The 22,635-nt window shown below is 38.7% G+C and overlaps 1 protein-coding gene across 1 annotated transcript in view; it reads right to left on the bottom strand.

Moving 5' to 3' along the window:
• Positions 1-941: 941 nt before the first annotated feature.
• Positions 942-22,635, bottom strand: part of ZNF462 (zinc finger protein 462) — a 154,539-nt gene continuing 132,845 nt past the window's right edge. The window contains exons 11-13 of the mRNA XM_011948242.1: positions 9,052-9,184; positions 2,795-2,918; positions 942-1,637 (exon numbers count right to left, since the gene is read on the bottom strand). Coding sequence (XP_011803632.1) covers positions 1,430-1,637; positions 2,795-2,918; positions 9,052-9,184 — 465 coding nt within the window. The 3' untranslated portion in view covers positions 942-1,429. The remainder of the gene's footprint in view (positions 1,638-2,794; positions 2,919-9,051; positions 9,185-22,635) is intronic.

The following is a 22,635-nucleotide window of genomic DNA, read 5'->3' as shown; positions in this document are numbered from 1 at the left end:
GGGACAGAGCAGCTGGCAGCTAGATTTGAAAAAAAAAAAAAAAAGTAGTTCTCCAGGCTCCTTGTAGGATATACGTTATTTCTTATCCACTCTCACCAAAGGGATGGGATTCTAGTACATCCCCTCGTCCCCTAAATAAATGAAAACCCCCCGCAAAACACAATGCCAGCAGAAACAAAACACAGATTTTAAAATCACACACAAAAGCCAGCCAATCCTAACAGAAATTATTTGTGTGAGACAGATAATGCGTGAATTTGACAGGCAACAAAAGGGTGAGGAGGACCTCCTCGTCTGGCCCACAAGCTGCATAGCTGTGCCGAAAGTTTGGTTCTTTAGTTAAATTAAAAAAAAAAAAAAAAGAAAGTTAACTTCTTTGTTATTTCCATGTTTAAAATAAAAACATTCCTATTCACAAAAAAACTAGATCTCCCTTGCCCCGAAATTAAAACAACAATAACAACACACACACGAAAAACAATTCATATGAAAAACTGAATTGTGCTGTGTTTGTAACACTCAAATTGATAGAAAATAAACATGTGGCAAACAAAACTCCACAATCACCTTAAAATTAGCTCACATGAATCTACCAAATTCTAAATTATAGTTGAACACTAATAAACAGCTTACCTGGAATAAAGGATGACAATTCACAAACAGTTATCTAATAATTAAAGTCTGTTTCTTTTTTTTGTTTTGTTTTTTACTAAAATAATTAAAAAAATCACAGTATTTTAAGAAATAAAACCCACATGGGGATTTTAAGCACAATTTGTGTTCCTTTCTTTAAAACTCTTTTTTTTTCTCCATTCACCATCTTGCCCAGCAGTTCTCTCTACATTTAACCACAACGACGACAGGTAGTACTGACAAATGCAGAGAGTTCCCTTGGTTAAGTTTGAGGTACTAGGAAACAGGTGACTGTTTTATGCAAAGCAGTTTTTTTTTTTTTGTTTTCTGTTTTTTGTTTTTTTCCCAAAGCGGCTGCAGTTAGGTCTTGAAAAAGCTTAAGGTATTAAAACTAGAAAAACGCACCAAAAGTTGTGCGTCAAAAAGTTGCTCCCCAATGAGAAGTCTTCTACTGTCACGGAGCTTCTGTTTCCATATACTGTCCAAGACCACCACAGGGTGCACCGTACCCTTGGGAGATGCTTCCATATTCCGCAACAAATGAAACTTCCATGATGAAGATCCGGAAGAAAAGATGTAGTGATGGAAAAGGAGCCACATATTCCAACCATTTAAATAACTTTAATTTACATACTCACTCACACAGGTACCAGTGCTTTGAAAATAGATTGTTCAGTCCTAAAAAGCAGCTTTGTTCTGTCTTCTCTTTTCTGTCCCTCCCTTCTCAGCCCAAGCCAGCCCTCCCACTTTTTCATCACTGTTCAAGTAAGGTTTGATTAAGGATTTCACCAAACGCTTATTCTTTTTTGGCCTCTGCATTCTCCAGGAGAGATTTGTCGGCAGTTACTACACAGATGGCTACTGTTTCATTCTTTAGGGAAAAGTCTATCCCAATGGCCTCGTCATCTTCCTTTTCCTCTATGGAGGGCATTTTAACACTGTTCTCCATGATCTCTTTTGGGTGGATTTCTTCTCTGCTCACCTGCTTGGTGTCATTCAATGCCCTGAAAAAACATTTATCGAAGAGACAGATGAGTATAGTATATATATTTTTCTTATTAAACAAATAAATAATAAAAACCCTCAAGTGCCTTTATTTTCTTGATCCTATAAAAGCCTTGGGGTTTCCTTTGAACAAATGCCATGGGTGTATGACAAAATACCAAGTGATTCATCCCTGCTATGTTTTACTTAAGTCATATATTTCTGTATCTTAAAGATTTAAACTTACAGAAGTATCCATTATTATACTATACATTGATTACACCATGTTTTGTTTCTAGATAAGCATAATCATTTTATGTTACTTCCTCTACTGGATCATCAGTGGTAATAGCAGGAATTGTCTTATGCTCGAAGTCATCAGTTGAACCCAGAAGCTTGGAGATTTGGTTGTATTTATTAAGTCTAAAAGAGTAACTCAGGTACTAAAGATTTATTTGTCAGGTCCTGAAACAAATCATAAAAACAAACTAAAAGCAAAAACTTAAAAGATGGAACCCATGTCTTGGGAAGCGTGGTTATATTCTCTGAGGTCTAGACCCTTGAGGCTTCAGGGATCAAGCTTCAGGCTTCATATCACTACACAAGCCATGTTTCCTCCTGAAAAGCCTACATCCTCGGTTCTCTCTGTGTCTGGTGGACTAATGGTGCCTTGTTGAGGGGCTGATTTTATGTTCAGGGATCTCATAAGTATTTTACAAGTATGCTCTCACCTACCTGGGAGGCAGGCAGAAGCTGGCTCTGTCCCCAAGGCAGTACATGGGAATGTTCAGGGCCACTCAGGGAATGGTCAGTCACAGAGGCAGGAACAGAAGCCATATCTTTTGACCTCGATTCACGTTCTATTATAGAATGTCATGCTAATGAAAACTAAAGGGACATTGGCTGGAGAAAACACTATACTTCTGCACATGGGCTTGAGTGAGACTGGTCGTTCACAAAGACGATTTTTTTCCTTATTTGACTTGCGGCTGGGTGACCATTTTAAAAAACAACAGAAAAGGAGAAACTTGGTTCCTCACTATTGCCTCTCCTCCCATGGCCCAGAAATGTGACACAGAGGGGTGTACATACTGTCAGGGGAACCAAAACGAGAGCCCCTCCCTCCCTCCCTACCTCTTGCTTTGGACAAAGGCATCCTTGAGATGGCCCGACTTACATGCCGTGTCTCAGCACATGTCTTTCCCACTCAGAGCCCTGTGAAAACGCCCGTCCACAAAATTCACATGGAAAACGCTTCTCAGTGTTAATAGCAGCCCCGTGGTCAGAAAATCTCATCAGCTCTGCAAAGAGAAAGCAGAAGTGTTACCTGTGTGCTGTGGGAATCAGCAGAATAGGTAAGTCAGCATTCACTAGGATACCCTCTCTCCTACCTTCACTGATAAAGCCATGCGGTGAAAGCAATTTCCAGATTCCTTACTTTTTCTTAGGTTTCCCCCTTAGGACATTTCTTGAATAGCATTCAAGAACTGTTTCTGGTTCTTGGGCCCCAACACCTCATTTCTCCTCACCTCCCCAATGCTTCTATCACATAATCTGGGTCTTTCTTGACTGAAGAGCCCCTTGCCCATTCCAAAGGAATCTGAGCATTATTTTTTCCAATTTATTCTCTCCTTTGTGTGATGATTTATATCAGTGCCTCATAGGTTAGCATCTATTCAGTTCCTTTTTGACACAGGTTTATCTTTGTTCACTGAAAAGAACATAGGCTACCGAAAGCCCTGGACCAGGTTATGTGTTGTGGACCTCAGGGTTTCTACTTGTTCCAAGTAAGGCTGAAGGCTCATGACTTGTGGTCATCCATCATAGGTATTATAATCAATACCCTACAGGGCGGTTATGTGCACTGAATGAGATCTGCAAGCGAAGACTCTACCATGAACATGAATCTGGATGAGTGGGAACCAGTATGTGAACACATGTGCCCAGCTATTGAGAGATCCTGGCTAGCTGCCCCGCACCTACCCCTCAATTGGTGGTATTCATGAATACGGGGATACACAGACATTTCTGGACGGTCTGTTGTAAACATCAAATATTGACTTAGTTGTTTTGTTTCCTCCATGGTACTAGGCACATGGTAGAAGTCTGATAAATGTGGATTGGCTGTTTAACTGTTTTCAGGCCATGTCTTCTGGCAAACTCAAAGATAAGAGCTTATATGGCCATTGTGTTAGCCTGAGTTCCTAGCCCATATGTGTTTCATTATACCAGAGGGCCAAGTCTTCATGTAGGTAATAAACGGCAGGACCTTGCCAGCTCTGCAGCCGTGTTGCAAAGTGAGGGTATCGCATAGGGAAGTGTTGATCATCTTTACACTCTGATCACTCTGGTCCACACATACAAGATATTACAGGAAGATGCCTCCTGGTTGAAATGCCCCATCTAATCAGATTCTCAGGACGATGTTAACAGGATGGGGGGCTCTGTGATGCCTTAATCTTCAGCACAAACAGCTACGTGACTGGGGCCAGTTTTAACAAAAGATGAAACATTTTCTCACAAATTAAGAAGATCACCACACAAGCCATTAAAAATAATTGCACAGACTATCTTCCTTGATTCTTTTCATTGGAAATGAGACAGCACCATCTGCTCTGCGCATTAATTCCTTAGCAGGGATTATCTTGGGCAAGAAATCAACAGAATGCCTTCCTGACTCCTCCCCAACTGCATAATGAGAGGGGGGTGGGGAGGATTCTGCTGGGGTTAATTTTGATTTCTTCATGCCTGGATTCTTCTCTTTCAAATCATCCCTGAGCTTCCTAGGCAGGACCTGCAGCATGTCCATATTCAGTCCAGTGCTTGCGTTTAGAAAGGAGGTAGGGAGTGGGGTGGCTGCGACGCTGTGAATCCCCTAAACTGAGGGTGTCTGATAAAAGTCTAAATTGCCAATAAGAGGAATAATGTTCCTGGTACACTTGCTCCTTTACCCTTAATCTGTAAACAGGAAACCAGTCATCTGTCCTTTCCAATGGCACATAATAAGTTCCATCCTCAAAGGAGGAGGCCACTGGGCACTGGCCACTCTTCCAAGAGCTCTCCACCAGCCCGAGAGCTGCGCGCAAGCCACCTCCTGCCCTCTGCTCCTAGAAGCTGGGACGTCTGGCAGAAACACCCGAGGCTATTGTGTGCATTTCTTCTTCTTGCCAAGAATATACCTAGATGGTGGAAAGTTGATTCTCGGTCTATTCAGAGGAGTTGGGACAAAGGAGGCTGCTCTTTCAAGGATCGGTGAGGGGGAAGGGAAGGTTTAGGCTTCTAATTCCCATTAACATGACTGGAAGTTACTCATGTAAATCCCCTACCCTCTGAGAGGAATACGTACTTCTCCACCCTCAGGGCTTTTTTTTTTTTTCCCCATGTAGTAAAGCTCATGAATGTGGATACTATACTTTTTCCAGTGAGAAGCGGAGACCCTGAAGTTCTTTCCAGCCAACCCACTCCAGTGTAATGCCACAGTGCCAAGTAGAAGGGGGCTGCCAAGTAGGGTAAAATGAGGAGGTCTGCCTCGTGTCCCACACACATCCCAACCACCATCTTCTAAATTCGAGTTTTCTTTCTTTCCTTTTCTTTTTGTATAAGGAGTCACAGGGGAGCAGAAGCCTAGAAGGTATTTTGCCTTTATAACGCTTATAATCTTTGAAATCACACATGCTCAGCTTTAGAGATTAAAAAGCCACAATAATATCCAATGAGAATTTATTTTCAGAGGAGAAAAGGCAAGGCCATGGAGCATTACGAAGAAAAAGGAGTCTTTCTGTCAAAAGTATCCTCTCCCAGAAAACTCCGGTAGTAGTGCAGAGATGTTAAGAAATCATTATGAAGAACATACTCATGAAATGGTTTGAAAAAGAAAAAAAAAAAAAAAAAGCCACACTTCTCTGATCACAACCCTTTTCCTTGTAAGAAATGGATTAATACAGCCCCTACTGATAAAACTAATAACTTTATGAGAACAATCAACCTATATGGTAAGGATGTTTTATTTGTCCATGTCTTTTTCAGGTTAACTGTAGGCACAGGGTTTTTGAAAGGGTAGTATATCTTGGCTGTCATTTCCTGCTGACTGTCTTGATCAGGGGTTCAAGAGCCAAACTGGAGCCCCCCTTTGCAAACCCATAGTCTTCAGCCCTGGCATCATGGTAGGAGGGTGAGTGCAAGTCAGGAAAAGGAACAGGGAACACCTTGGAGGGAAGTAGCCCACCAATAGGCTTCCTTAATGTTTGCAGACAGAACAAGCAGAAAACACAAAGAAATTCTGCAAAACGGCTCCTTAGAGCAAGGTCCCAAAGGCCACTGAATCCACAGATTTCATGGCCAGGTCCCCTTCAATGAAGATTACACTACTCGAGGCATTGGGAAAGTGATGTGCAGGGTAAGAAGAGGGCTTGCCTTTGGAGCCAGAAGATGTAAATTTGAATTGAATTTCGTCTCCAGGGTTTATGTTTTTTTGTTGTTGTTTGTTTTGTTTTTTACTTTGAACATGCTCTTAAATTGCCTGGGTCCTAATTTTCCCATTTGTGAAATCACAAAAATAACACCTACATTGCAGGCTTATCATTTATTAGGTAACTGCTATATTCTAGGAACTGGGCGAAGGTCTTGTGTGTTATCTCATTTGATCTTTACAACAACCCATAGAACCACACCCTGGATAGCCAAAACAATCTTAAGCAAACAGAACAAAGTTGGAGGCACCACCTTACCTGACTTCAAAATTGACTACAAAACTATAGTAATCAAAACAGCATGGTACTGGCATAAAAACAGATACACAGACCAACAGAACAGAATAGACAGCCCAGAAATAAATCCACACATTCATGGTCCATCAGTTTTCAACAAAGGTGCCAAGAACACATAATGGGGAAAGGGCAGTCTCTTCAATAAATGGTATTGGAACAGGTGGATATCCACATGCAGAAGAATGAAATTAGACCCTTATCTCACACCAGATACAAAAATCACCTCCAAATGAATTAAAAACTTGAATATAAGACCTAAAACTATAAAACTACTAGACAAAAACAAAGGGGAAAAGCTCCATGACATTGGTCTGGGCAATGATTTTTTGGATATGACCTCAAAAGCATGGGCAACAAAAGCAAAAACAGATAAACAGAATTACATCAAACTAAACAGCTTCTGCACAGCCAAAGAAACAATCAACATAGTAATAGACAACCTATGGAATGAGTGATAATATATGCAAACCATACATCTGATAAGAGATTAGTACCCATTGTATATTAGAAAATCAAGCAACTCAATAGAAAATAACCTGATTAAAAAATGGCAAAGGATCTGAGTAGACATTTCTCAAAAGAAGACACAAATGGCCACCAGGCATATGAAAAAATGTTCAACATCACTAATCATCAGGGAAATGCAAATTAAACCACAATGAGCTATCACTTCACACCTGTTAGGAGGCTATTATCAAAAAGAGTAAAGATAACATGCTAGAGAGAAGAATGTGGAGATAAGGGAACTCCTGTGCACCTCAGCGTTGGTGGGACTGCAAATTACTGCAGCCATTAGGGAAACAGCATGGAGGTTCCTCAACCAATTAAAAGTAGAACTACTACATTGATCTAGCAATCCCACTTCTAGGTATATCCAAAGGAAATGAAAGCAGGATATTGAAGACATATCTGCACTCTCACGTCCACTGCAGGGTTATTCATAATAACCAAGCTAAGTAATCAAGCTAGGCGTCCATCAAAAAATGAATGGATAAAGAAAATGTGGTATACACACACATGAAATACTATTCACCATTAAAAAATATGAAATCCTGTCATCTGTGACAACAGAGATAAACTTGTAGAACATTACGTTAAGTGAAACGATCCAGGCACAGAGAGGCAGACACAAATACTGCATGATCTCACTCATATGGGGAATCTAGAAAAGTCAAACTCATATAAGCAGATAGTAGAATGGTGGTTACCAGGGGCTTGGGGATTTGGGGAGATGTTGTTCAAAGGATACAAAATTTCAGTCAGATAGGAAGAGTAAGTTCAAGAGATCTATTGTACAACACAGTGACTACAGTTAATAACAACATATTGTATACCTGACAATTGCTAAGAGAGTAGATTTTAAGTGTTCTCACCATAAAAATGACAAGTATGTGAGGTAATGCATACGTTAATTAGCTTGATATAATTTTCCACAATGTATATGTATTTTGAAACATGTTATACATCATAAATATATACAATTTTTATCAATTAAAAATAACTTCAAAATAAATTTAAAAAGTCCAAAATCTGAAGTTTTAAAGTTAAAAAAAAAATCTTTACAACAATCTTAGGAGGGAGGTGATATTATTCTCATTATTATGACTACTATTATTTTACAGATGATGAATGTACAAGGAGATAAAATAATTTACCCGAAGCCATCTAGATAATAAGTAGCAGAACTGGAAACCAAATTCGGCAGGCTAAATGCACAGTCCTCTCTAGCCATCAGATTAAAGAAAAACGTTATATAAAAACCACCAGCACTGAGGCTAGCACATAATGATGCTCAGTAACGGCAACTATTCTCATCTCGGGGTCGATATTTGCAATGTTGATTTCTGATGTTTATGTTATCCACGTGCTTTTGATAAATCTGCAATAACTAAAGTAACATATCTCAACCTATATTCTTGTATGTATAGTCTGGGGTTTTCCACAATATTCTATGCTGAACAATATAGAAAATCAACTCTGAATCACATAAATGTATATCCACAACTAAATATACTTTTGAAAACTTTTTCATTCTGAAATAATTATAGACTCACAGGAAGTTAGAAAAATAGTACCAAAGTCCCACAAAACCTTCCCCAGTGTATTCTGTAAATACATAGTTGAATGAAAGAGGTGGTCCCTCTTTCTCTCTCTTTACAAAGCAAGTCAGAGCACAAAGGGGGTTAAGAAAAGGGTCATGCAGAGGGACATCAGGGGGTAGGGGGCTCAAGTTCTTTGCACTCTCCCCTATAGTTCCAGCAGTGTGAGCCCCAGCAGCAGTAATTTTAAATAAGCATTCAACTGGAAGTTCATTCTCATTCCTCTAGAGCATTACAGTGTCATCCATCTTGCTGTCTGCTTGTCCTTATTCTGAAGATTCCCCAGATACCAGTTTTCCTTATTAAAAACAAATCACTGCCATCTATTTTTTCAACAAACATATATCTATAATTAGGGAGAAAATGTCTGTTTTCCTTGGCGTTTCTATAGCTAGTAATAGTTTACAAAGACACAGCTCCTGATGTGTTTCCTAAGTCAGTCTGTTCTGCTACTTAACTAAGAAGGATCATTCCTTCTGTTACTCCTACAACAATCTCCTGCCTCCCTTCTGTCTCACTACGGACATGACAGATGCCATCTGGGATTGGGAGGGCAGGATGAGACTAACCTCTGTCTTCAGTCTTGCTGTTCATTTCTTCTTCCTTGTCCTCATCATCGCTGCTGGAGCTCTCCATTTTCTCCTTCATCTGTTCCAGCTGATCCAAGTTAACCCGTCCAACCAGCTCAAAGTTACGGCTTACCTGAAAAAGGCCCAAACAAATGGTGGAATAATAAGCCGCAGACCAAATAGGGTTCTTCCTGATGGAGAGATCTTTCCGACATCATTTTACTGTGACTGTGGTTTTGCAACCAGGACCAAACAACTCCAGGGCCTAAGAGTTCTTTTACTTTGTTTTGACTCTTTTGGAGATGGAGCTGCCCTTTGCTCCCGCATTCCATCATTTTCACCGGAACTTTTGCACACTGGACCTTCATTACCAAACTTGTGAAGAAACATGAGCTGTCGTATGCAGGAGACCAAAAGTAAAATGAAGCCTAGAGTATAGAGTAAATATCCAAAACACACTTTTTATTTTAGTTGAATTAAAAGGTGTAACTCTCCTAACAACCCAAGTTTCAAATACTTCTGCAGGTGAAGAAATTCTGCAAGCATGCTGACCACTAGCAATGAGACACAATACAAGCTTCTTTGCCATGATCCCATCAACCAGGGTGTTGCAGGGTGTCCCAGCCTAGGCCAGATGACAGCCATCTGATCCTGAACTCTAGTTTAAATGGAAGATAATTATTATTACTGTCAAGTGTTACTACTGTTTTTGAAGCTGACCACAGCCTATATATCAAGGCTGGGATTATCTGAGAAAAACCTAGATGACTAACCCCTAAAAGCCCTTTTAAAGTGTTAACTATGGTGGTTTTTATTTATGTAAAATGTGGTCAGAATACTGTGGAAGTCCAAGCTTTCTTCAAAATATTATTGGAGGGAAACAAAAATCTATACTAAGAAAAGTCTTTAATGATTTTCCATTTTGGGTTCTCAGATCAATGGCGGCACAAAATTTACCTTCATCATGAATTGATTTTCAGAACATCTCCAGTTGCATGCATAGAATGATCAGGAATGAAAAGCTGGTGCAGGGTTAAAGTCAAAAAACTGCCACGGGCTACACATCTTTCTAAGGTGTTATGCTCCCCTTGTTGGAGGCATGGGGAGGGTACACACAAGATGAATGAGACCTGGTTCTGGCCTCCAGAGGCTCCCAGTTGAATTGAAGAGGCAAGACAGACATCATTAACTAGATTCCAAGGCAGACTTCCCTAGCTGCCACAGTAGAGACAGAGTGTGATGAAGGCACAGGAGAGGAAAGAGATAATTTACAGGACAATTCCAAAATAGTCTCTGGGACAAAGATCTGCTGAACGCCACTGATTCCATGTGCTTGGCAGATGGGAATATCATCATTGACTGTGACAAATGTAAAGAGCCTCAGAGTACCAGGTCTTAAAGACACTGAAGCTGAATACTGTCCCAAAAACATCCTGTAAGAGATAGGTAGCATTCAGAAGGAGGAGAACTCAGGGAAAAACCTCTTTTAAAACAGGAGAAACAATACACTGATCTATCTATAACAATGAAATCCATGAAATTAGTTAACTTTGAAAACAACTCAACATGGGGGTGGACAAGACGTAGACAACAATCCCAATGCTAAACAAGCAGGGAAGGCAACTTCTTGTTTTTCTCAATTAAACAAGCTGTAAAAATTAAGGGACTAAGGCAAGAGGAAGAGAAAGAGGTCAATTTCGAATCCTGATTTCTCTTTCTTCCCCTCTAAGTCCACAGTAACGGTTTCCAAAGGAGTTTTTCTTGTAGCACCTTACTAACTAGGGCTTTAACATTTTCACTGATTTCCTTTTATGACATAAAAGTAAAAAGGGATAGCACAAGAACATGTGCTTTGAATTCAGACAGACCTGAGTTCAAGTTTAGGATTTGCCATTAACCACTAGATTCTGGATAAATCACTCAGTATATGTCCTTGATATATTTATTTGTGAAAGGAGGTCAGCATAGTGCCTGAAACACAACAGTCCCCCAAAATGTAATTTCCTTTTCCTTTTCTGGGAATGTGAGCCTTTCCTAGTTTTGGCTCTTGGGAATGCTTACAACGAGCATTGTAAATGCATATTTACAAAGTTATGTTTAGCCACAAAGTCTACATTTTAGCCAAATAGCATTTATGATAAATATTTGAATAAAAAGTTTTCTGGCTTGCTAGTTTTTCAGGAAAAGTGGGCAAGGTTCCAATTTGCCTAATTTTTAAATACATTTGAAGAAAAGTATTTTTAAGTGACTAGTACATAAAAGGCAGCCTTTCCTGAGCCACCTTCTCCTGCACTTCTCACCATTAGTAATCAGGGAAACTATAAATATGTGTAAAGGGCATAAGAGGTGGGCTGTCACCAGGAAACAAAAATAATGAAACCAAGGAGACCAAAGAAGAATCCTCAAACATCTGCTTTAATCCAGTTGTTTTGATTCATTCATTCATTCATTCATTCATTCATTCATTCATTCATTGATCAAGGATTCCTGGAGGGCTGGCTTGCTGTGTGCCAGCCTCTGGGGTCCACACTGGAACCCCTGCTTCTTTTGGAGCTCTTGGTGACAGAAGGAGATCTGTCACCAAACCAAATGTTATTTTTTCCCCCCTCATTCTGGGTTTTTTTGAAGACTGTATTTGTCCATTTTCCCAGCACCATCATCCCTTCACTGGAAAACTGTTAACATTTTAAATTCTGCATGATTTTAAAATAGTACATGACATTTTCACAGTATGATGTTCATCCCAGGCTAACCCAGGATTTATTTGGTCTTGAAGATTTCTAAAATCTTTGCTAGGCAATTAAAAGATTTAAAAATGAGAATTAAAATTTTTGCTATGTAATTAGAATATTTTAAAATAAAAACTCTTTATTGTTTTGGGTTATGACGGTATTTGAAATCCCCAAGCCATCCATCTAAATATTAATCCTAACACAAAAGGAAGACTCTTTTCTGCATTCCTGAGCCCATTATCATTGTTTACCTGGATTAAAGCAAGCCCCTTCCCCTCCCGTGTTCGTCTCCCAGCACCTACTCTTGTCCCTTCTTGTACTTGATTCTTTAGTGTGGTCAAAGCAATTTTTAAAAAAATTTAAATCTCTTCATGTCAGTCTCTGCTTGCCCTGAGGATGAAATACAAATTTCTTACTGTTGTTTACATGGCGGGCTCTCATGTTATTCTGGCCCATCTTCTCCAGGCTCCCCCTTGCTCCCACCACCCTGAACTTACGGAGGTCCTGGAATATGTCATGCCCTTGAGGAGTCTGTGCCTCCACCATCTCACCTGTCTGAAACTTGCTCATGCCTTCCGGCTTCATGTGTTGAGTCCTTAATCTCTTAGCCCCGCTTCTGTCACTTCTTCTGGAAGATCTTCCCTAAATTCCTCCTGTGTTCAATATCCTTGCTCCATGGGTTCATAGCACTCTGCACCCCCACTTCAAGAGCACACCCCATTCAGTAATGAATTGTTTATGACCTGCCCCTCCCCAGTCCAAATACAAACTATGAGAACAGACTTGCTGTGAGTCTTACTTACAGCTGAACCCCCACTGGCCAGCACAGTGTCTATATTAAGAGAGGGTATTATTCTCACCTCCTGGCTACTGGATATCTTCATTTTCATTTAAAATAGTTTATTTTACATAAATATTCACAAAAAAATTTATGAAAATACAGAAAAACTCATTTAAAGTCCAACTCCCTATACATAATAACTGTTAATGAATTATTCTATTTCTGTATTCCTGTTCTCTATCCGTAGCTTATTTACATTACTGTTATCATTTAAAACAAACAAGTGTATATCCAACTTTTTCATGCCTGGCACAATGTACACATCATTCTCTGAATAAATATAATTTTTAATCACTACATAACATTTCATCAAGTGGATATATGACAGTTTACTTGACTATGTATTCCCGCATGAATTTACAGTGGATCATTTCTGGCTTTTCACTATTAAAAATGTTTGTTACAAAAAATAATAAACCGTATTGTATTTAAGCCTTTCTTTCATGCTTACTTTTAATTTTATAGGCCAAATTTCCAGACGTGAAATTACAGGGTCAAAGTCAAAGGGTATAGACTTTATAAAAGTTCCCATATATTTTGAACTGATTACACCACTTTCTGGGCCTGGAGACTGGTGTGTATGTGAATAACTCCTTGATGATGCAGATAACATATTGAGAGAAACACACTTTTTCCCTCTAAAGATGAGAAGCAGTTTATTATCATTTCCCCAAAGGCCCACAGCAAAGGGAGAAATAGCAAGCTTAAGAGTTTGAGATTTAGAACCTGGCTCCTTGCAGGCTCCTTCTGCAGGTGAAAGAAGCCACATGTTCTTGAAGGGTGGATTTTTCAGACACATAATAATTCAGACTAGAAACCTATATGCAGATCTTTATTCCTGTGAAAGCTATTTGTGAATGCCCACTCACTCAAGGTCCCCTGTGAAGGCCACTAATCCAGAGTTTGGTGAAGTCATCCATCTAATGAGAATGTGAGATGAGGGCTGGGTGTGGTGGCTCACACCTGTAATCCCAGCACTTTGGGAGGCTGAGGTGAGTGGATCAATTGAGGTCAGGAGTTTGAGACCAGCCTGGCCAACATGGTGAAACCCCGTCTCTACTAAAAATACAAAAATTAACCAGGCGTGGTGGCAGGTGCCTGTAATCCCAGCTACTTGGGAGGCTGAGGCAGGAGAACTGCTTGAACTTGGGAAGTGGAGGATGCAGAGAGCGAAGATCATGCCACTGCACTCCAGCCTGGGTGATAGAGGAAGACTCTGTCTCAAAAAAATAATGATAATAAAATAAATAAATAAAAATAAAAGTGAGATGAGGTGTCAAATGTTTTATCCTTTAACACTGAAGTGAGGACACTGCAAAACCACTTCCACACTCAAACTTAAAGTTCAAGCTTTGTCTATTTGTTGACTTTTAACTATTCAGCAAAATGGTTTAGATCTGGTCTTAGCATGTATTTCCATACTTCTAGCATATTCTAAGGCGATAATAATTATATGTGACTTACAAATATTATCAAGTTGACTATGCATTTTCATATTGTACTAGGGTAGCAAACCCAGTCTGATAGAAGACTGATATAAATGTGCTTGCTAATGACAGAATGGAACTGGAACCCTTGTCTTCAGATTACATTGCAGGCATCAAATAGAAGAGACTGTGATTGAGAAAGTCCACTTAATGTTTCCAGAGTTTTCAACTCTAAGGCTGCCCCTCTTACTTAACATTTGTACCTTCAAACAGAGGCACCCAACCAGGATGCTCACATTACCTAATACTGCATGTTGATGTTAAAAAGAATGCACAGTGCTGCGAAGATTTTGAATGACTTATAACACAGGCTGGTACACTTTTTGTGTAAAGGGCCAGATAAGTACATATTTTAGGCTTTCTGGACCCTATGGTCTTTGTTACAACTATTCAACTGCTGTTGTAGCTCAGAAGCAACCATAAACAGTAAGTCAATGGATGAGCATGGCTGTCTTCCAATAAAGCTTTATTTAGGGAAAGTGAAATCTGAATCTCCTATTTCACATTACAATGTTTTTGACAATTTTTCAATCATTAAAACATGTCAAGACCATCCTTAGAGAGTGGACCATATGAAAAAGGAGGTGGGCCGGATTCAGTCCATGCACCATAGTTTCCCAACCCCTGACTTACCAAGTGGGCTACTCAACAGACAGGTCTTTGCCTGTCCTTAAAAATCAGAATGGGAATGAGGGAAAGAAAACAGTGGGAGAAAGATTCAGCAAAGTATTGCCTCTACGATTTCTTACAGCAAGACAGTCAAAAGTGCAAGTAAAAAAATCTTGCATTCTCAGATAAGAATACCTCAATTAGAATTCGTACAAAAGCTTCAAGGAAGGATATTCAAAGTTTGTCCATACTGTCCCACATGGTAGAGTGTCTTTGTTTCCCATGGCTGAATAATATGCTATTGTGTATTTATGTACCACTTTTTAAAAAATGAATCCATCAATGGATAGTTAGGCCGATTCCATGTCTTGGCTATTCTATTGTGAATACTGTTGCAGGGAACAGGGGAGTGCAGTAGCTATTTGAGACACTGATTTTGTTTCCTTTAGTGAAATATCCAGAAGTGGGATTTGCTGTATCATATGGTACTTCTATCTTCAATTTTCTGAGGTGCTTTCATGCTGTTTTCTCTAATGGCTCTCCCAATTTACATCCCTATCAACAGTGCACAAGGGTTCCCCTTTTCTTCACATATATCAAACCATCACTTTGTACACCTTACATATATACAATTTCATTTGTCAACTATACCTCAATAAAGCTGGGGGTGGGGGGAGAAGAAAAGATATTCAGCCAAACAAACCAGTCAGGCAGTATTAAAGTTCTATGGAACCTGAGCCATGAAACTGTATTTGTTGTGCACTATGCTCCTCTCCAATTTTAAAACTACCTCTTATCAAGCAAGTAACATGCTGAATTGTGCTTCTCTGTTTAAACTTGTCTCACCTAGTTGCTTATAAACTCTTCCAGGGTAGCAACCATTTGTTATTTAGCTTTATAGGCTCGGTGTAGAGTCATCCACTTGACATGCAATAAATGCTATCCGAATTTACCAGTAACATGAAAACCCATGAAAGATCATAAAGTATGAAGACTTCATAATATTGCCATAAGATCAACCTACAGAATGGGAAAAAATTTTTACAATCTACCCACCTGACAAAGGGCTAATATCCAGAATCTACAAAGAACTTAAACAAATTTACAAGAAAAAATCAAACAACTCCATCAAAAAGTGGGCAAAGGATATGAACAGACACTTCTCAAAAGAAGACATTTATGCAGCCAACAGACACATGAGAAAATGCTCATCATCACTGGCCATCAGAGAAATGCAAATCAGAACCACAATGAGATACCATCTCTCACCAGTTAAAATGGTGATCATTAAAAAGTCAGGAAACAACAGATGCTGGAGAGGATGTGGAGAAATAGGAACACTTTTACACCGTTGTTGGGACTGTAAACTAGTTCAACCATTGTAGAAGACAGTGTGGTGATTCCTCAAGGATCTAGAACTAGAAATACCCTTTGACCCAGCCATCCCATTACTGGGTATATACCCGAAGGATTATAAATCATACTGCTATAAAGACACATGCACACGTATGTTTATTGTGGCACTATTCACAGTAACAAAGACTTGGAACCAACCCAAATGTCCATCAATGATAGACTGGATTAAGAAAATGTGGCACATATATACCATGGAATACTATGCAGTCATAGAAAAGGATGAGGTCATGTCCTTGGTAGGGACATGGATGAAGCTGGAAATCATCATTCTCAGCAAACTATCGCAAGGACAGATCACCAAACACTGCATGTTCTCACTCACAGGTGGGAACTGAACAATGAGAACACTTGGACACAGGATGGAGAACATCACACACCAGAGTCTGTCGTGGGGTGGGGGTAGGGGGGAGGGATAGCATTAGGAGATATACCTAATGTAAATGACAAGTTAATGGGTGCAGCACACCAACACGGCACATGTATACATATGTAACAAACCTGCATGTTGTGCACATGTACCCTAGAACTTAAAGTATAATAATAAAAAAAAATATTGCCATAAGATTTGCATCCCATGAAATAAAGTTGCTTGTTAATGAGAAAATATGAGTGGACACTTTCTAAATGATTTGGTTTCAATACTTACCAAATATCGATTATGTGCTAAAAATAACCCCATAGTTTTCACATGTATCACTTATCCCTTATGACCATTGTGTAGTAAATGTGTTGCCTTCTATATTTGTAGGTGAAGAGCACAAAACAGGAAAGTGATAAAGTCAGGATTAGTTAGGACTCAGATCTCCAGATGACACAGCTCAAGCTTTTCCCATTATAATGCAAATCATCTGCAGAAATGCAAAATTACTCACAAAGTATGTCAAAACTACCACGGCTACACTGGCTGAACACAGGATGGAGAAAGAAAAAGTATTAACAATAACGTGATATTGCAAAATGTGATGGGATAGAACAGTAGCATCCTTTCAGAATTTCTTTCAAAATAAAAGCCTACGAATATTAAAAACAAAGGATGACAGAGTACCCAGAAGGATATAGAGCACAGAAGTCAAGGAAGGTATCTACTTTCTTTTGCAATCACTGTGTCACAATCAGAAAACATATTTCCATCATACCTAACTTAGCAAAAGTCCAGACAAAATCACTTATTTGGAGAAACTCAGCATAAATTCAGACACAAGTACTCAAGGAAGCTAGGTGAAAGACATCATTAAGAAAGGCTTAGCCGGGCGCGGTGGCTCAAGCCTGTAATCCCAGCACTTTGGGAGGCCGAGATGGGTGGATCACGAGGTCAGGAGATCGAGACCATCTTGGCTAACACGGTGAAACCCCGTCTCTACTAAAAAAATACAAAAAACTAGCTGGGCAAGGTGCCGGGCGCCTGTAGTCCCAGCTACTTGAGAGGCTGAGGCAGGAGAATGGCATAAACCCGGGAGGTGGAGCTTGCAGTGACCTGAGATCTAGCCACTGCACTCCAGCCTGGGCGACAGAGCAAGACTCCGTCTCAAAAAAAAAAAAAAAAGAAAGGCTCAGAGCTTTGCGGCTGGCCAGTTGAGCAGTTGTCAATCTCCTGAACCCAAAATGCAAAGGGAAAAGCTGCTACTAGATGCTGCCACATTTTGCTTATTTGAACAGGATACTTAACATTTATTTAACAAACAACTCCTGAGGCTTTACTGTATGCTGGGCACTAGGTTAGATTTTGAAAGAAAGGTGAGATAAATAAATCTGCCTTAAGAAAGGAGAAGAAAAGTTCTATGATAGGTTAGAAGCTGGGATGAAGACTTTTGACTGGGGAGTTTAGTGGATGGTTTCGAAGGTACAGGTAAAGAACATATTCAAATGCCTATTTGAGAAATACTGTTCAAGGTTTTGCCGGACACACCCCTCTGAAAAATGGTCACACCTCTTGCTCATCTAATTCTGGTTTCTCTGTCTTCTACAACACATGGAAGAGATAGAGCTACAGTTAACAAATAAAGAAGCAGAACTACATGAGGGAAAGCAGAAATGAAATGGCATAGTCTTCTAGAGAAGGCTTCAGCTTGCAGAAATCACTGTAGTTGATAAAGCTAAAGTTGCTAGCATTTAGTTCAGAAATAAAAAGCAATAAAAAAAAAAAAAGTGGCCAAAGGTGTGTTTTATAATTTGGGAAAAATCCGTCTTATGATTTATTTGGGAAGAATCTTTGGAGAAAGATTCTTCATTTATTTCTCGTTTCCTTTTCTGGAAACAAATGTCCTATGTGACTTTTTTTGGCCACTGTGGATTTCACTAGTCCAAAAAACAGCAATTTTATTAGAATAACTAAAATGTTGATGATTCCTTCTGAGCTTAATGTTTTGCTGTTTCCCTCAAACTGGCAAAAAGTAAGATATGAGTTTCTTTAGAGTTCAGCTGCCTGAGGCTCCATTTATATAAAAAATTAAAAACATTTCAAAGTAAATTCAATTAGTGAATGTGTATTGCCTGAATAGACTATCCTTCTAAATTTAATATACTGAACATGACAATTTTATGAACAGAACAAGTTAGAGATAATATATTTTATGTTCCTTAAACTAGCAAAGAGACTGCAGAATCATAAAGAACACTAACAAGGTATTGCATATAAACTTTCTTTTAAAAAAAAGTGTGTGTATTTTTTAAATGTGAGAAGTGCAAGGTTTGTTTTTCTTCATGACTTTAAGGTTTCTAAAGATGTTGTCTTAGGCTGGGCACAGTGGCTCACACCGGCAATTCCTGCACTTTGGGAGGTCAAGGTGGGAGGACTGATTGAGCCTGGGAGTTTGAAGCTGCAGTGAGCTATGATTGCGCCATTGCACCTCAGCCTGGGCAACAGAGCAAGACCCTGACTCAAAAAAGACAAAACGTTGTCTTCATCTTTCAACAGTATTGCTAATAAAGGGCATTACTGATAAATAATTCACTATATGTGTTGGAGGGGAGAATGTTGGGGCACAGAGAATGCAGGGAGTGAAGGAAGGGAGAGGGAAGTAAAGGGGAGGGGTGGAAGGAGAGACTACACTAGTCAACCTTCTAGAGGACCCACTGAGATTAAAAACAGACAGGGAGTCAAAGGATAAAAAAATAAAATTTCAAATAACCTGCACTGTTTACTTTAGATCCTAAGAGATTACAAGTGATGCCTTGCTCACTAGTAACAAAGATAAAGATCTAGGAGGAAAGATTGTGTTTATTACCTATAAAATGAGGGTTCTGATGGTTATCCCTTTTGTACTCTGGCTTCTGAGGATAAACATGCAGCCTAAATCGAGTGCACTGGAGATTTTGTTTCTCAGAAGGAATGGTATATTTGACTTTAAGGACCTTTCTTGCTGGTACCAGGATTCTGTCCAGTCCGTGAATGATATAGTCTGACATCTTTATAGATGTTCCTGAGGTTTACAACCTTTGCAGGCAGAATTCAGAAGTCGAGTTTTGAATGTTCAGTTCTTTTTAATGAAATCCTTTAACTGAAAGTACATTCTATGTGTCTTATAGTTTATTCTATAGATTCTCCCCACCACACAAATCGCCTAATGCTATTTGTAGAAGAATATAATGAGCAATGCACTGTTTTACTGGGAAAAAAAGTGAATCCCTGTTTGGAACCAATTGCTAAGTCTATTCCACATTAATCCGGATGCTGAGTATCTTGTTGATATAGCTGTTCTCAGGATGAACATCATAAAAAGACTATAGGAAATTAACATTTATTGGGTACCTACTGTGTGTTGGGTTATGGGATACTTACATCTGTTTTAGGTATTGAGGTATAATTTACCTACCATAAAATTTATTATAAGTAAACAATTCAATGATTTTTAGTAAATTTATATATTTGTGCAACGCTCACCACAATCCAGTTTAAGAACACTCTTATCACTCTGAGAAGCTCCTTCATATCCTTTGTAATCAATCCCTGCTCCCATTTTCCAGGCCTAAGTAACCTCTTAGCTGCTTCCTGTCTCTATCATGTTGCCTTTTCTAGAAATTTCATAAAAACAGAATTATAAAATACGTAGTCTTTTGTGTCTAGCTTCTATCCACATAACATTTTTTGGATTCCCCAATGCTGTTAAATGTATCAGTAGCTGATTCTTTTTTATTGCTGAGTAGTACTCCATTGCATGGATACGCCATATTTTATTTATTTATCCACTTTATGTGAAGGTAGGATTGACAGGTCAGATGGCAAGTATACATTTATAAACAAATGCCAAACTGCTCCAAAGTGGCTATGCTATTTTACATTCCAATCAGTAATGTATGAGACTCCAGTTTGTCCACATCCTCGCCAACACTTTGATACTATCAGCCTTCTTAATTTTAGCCATGCTAGCTAGTGGTTGGGGAGTAGAATCTTATTTTGTTTTAATTTATGTTTCCCAAGTGGTGAATCAAGTTGAACATCTTTTCATGTGCTTATTTGCCATTTGTATATCTATCTTCTTTGGTAAGGTGTCTGTTCAGATCTTGTGCTCATTTTTAACTGAGTTGCTTATCTTCTTATGGTTGAGTTGTAAGATTTCTTTAAATATTTTGGTTAGAGCCCTTCATTAGGTAATTAATTTGCTTCTAGTCTGTTGCTTGCCTTTTCATCTTCTTAATGGTGTCTTCTTTTTTTTCTTTCAGTTGTCTGTAACTTTTGCATCATATATAAATTTTTTTCCCTAACCCAAGATGATATAATCTACTATTCTTCTGAAAGTTTTATAGTTTTAGTCACACATTTAAGCTTATGGTTCATTTTGATTATTATTATTTTTTTGAGTAGAGAGTGCTGTAAAGGTCAAGGGACATAATTTGCATACACAAATCCAATTGTTTCAGCACCATTAAAAAATAAATAATCCTTTCCCTATTACCTTAACACCTTTTATGAAAATCAACTGATCACATATATGAGGGTTTATTTCTTGACTTTTGCTTCTGCACTACTGATCTATGCATCTATCTTATGTCAATTTATAGTGAGTTTTGAAATCAAGATGAGTGAATTCTCTGATTTTATTGTTTCTCCACACTAGGCTATTCTAGGTCATTTGTATTTCCATATAAATTTTAGGGCCAGTTTGTCACTTTCACCCCCAAAATATCTACTGGGATTTTGGTAGAGATTATGTTGAATCTGTGTGTCAGTATGAAAAGAATTACCAATATTGAGTCTCCTAATTAATAAACATAGTATATATTGCATTAATTTAGTTTTATAAATTCCTCTCAGCAACAGTATAGTTTTCAGTGTATAGTTCTCGTTAAATGTATTCTTAAGACTTTTGTTCTTTTTGATGTTAGTGTACATGAAATTGATCTTCTTAAAATTTCATTTTCAGGTTGTCCATTACTAGTATACAGAAACATAATTGATTTTTGTATATTGATTTTATATCCTGCAACCTTGCTAAGCTCATTCATGTTCTAGTAGCTTTTTTTTTTCTTGTAGATTCTGCAGATTTTCTACCTATAAAAATCACATTGTCTATAAGTAAAAAGTTGTGTTTCTTCCTTTCCGATTCTCATGCCTTTAATTTCTTGTTTTAGCCTTATGGTCCTTGACGTTTATATTTGAATTGTCAGCATAATTCTGTTTAGTACATTGTACACTGACTCCTCATTCCTCTGTCATGAACCCTGAAATCAGGTGTTTGTATATCTTTCCCCCTAACAAATGACCATTTTTAGCCAGCATGTAATTCCACTGGCTGTCAGCCAAAAATTCAGTTTCAATAGCACTGCCATCTTTATATACAAAACAGTGCTTGGAGAATTATTTCAAAAATTCAAATTGCATTTTGTACTCATCATGTAGGGAAAAAAGATTAGAAAATGAGAAAAAAAGTATTGCTATCTCAGTAATGAGTCTCATAAACCTAACAACTGAGACAAACATAAGAATCATTAGGCATGCTGAAAGTCGCAATTCTTTAGCCTCAATTAGGTGCTCATTGGACTTAATAAGCTGGTCAACCACGAGGAAGAGAAAAAAATTAAAGAACATAATATGACATAGTGAAAATATTACGTTAAAGACTGTGTCTATGAAATGAGACAGACAGCAACACAGTAATAGTAGGGGACTTCAAAACTCCACTGACAGCACTAGACAGGTCATCAAGACAGAAAGTCAACAAAAAAACAATGGATTTAAACTATACCTTGGAAAAAATGGACTTAACAGATATACACAGAACATTCCATCCAACAACCACAGAATACACTTCTATTCAACAGTGCAGGGAACTTTCTCCAAGGTAGACTATGACGGGCCATAGAACGAGCCTCAATAAATTAAGAAAATTGAAATTGTATCAAGCAGTCTCTCAGACCAGAGTGAAATAAAACCAGAAATCAACTCCAAAAAGGAACCTTCAAAACTATGCAAATACGGCCGGGCGCGGTGGCTCAAGCCTGTAATCCCAGCACTTTGGGAGGCCGAGACGGGCGGATCACGAGGTCAGGAGATCGAGACCAT

This window comes from Colobus angolensis, unplaced genomic scaffold, assembly GCF_000951035.1.
Source record: "Colobus angolensis palliatus isolate OR3802 unplaced genomic scaffold, Cang.pa_1.0 Scaffold276, whole genome shotgun sequence".
Lineage (NCBI taxonomy): Eukaryota > Metazoa > Chordata > Mammalia > Primates > Cercopithecidae > Colobus > Colobus angolensis.
Note: the sequence above shows the minus strand (reverse complement) of the source record. Positions and strands in the feature narration are given on the sequence as shown.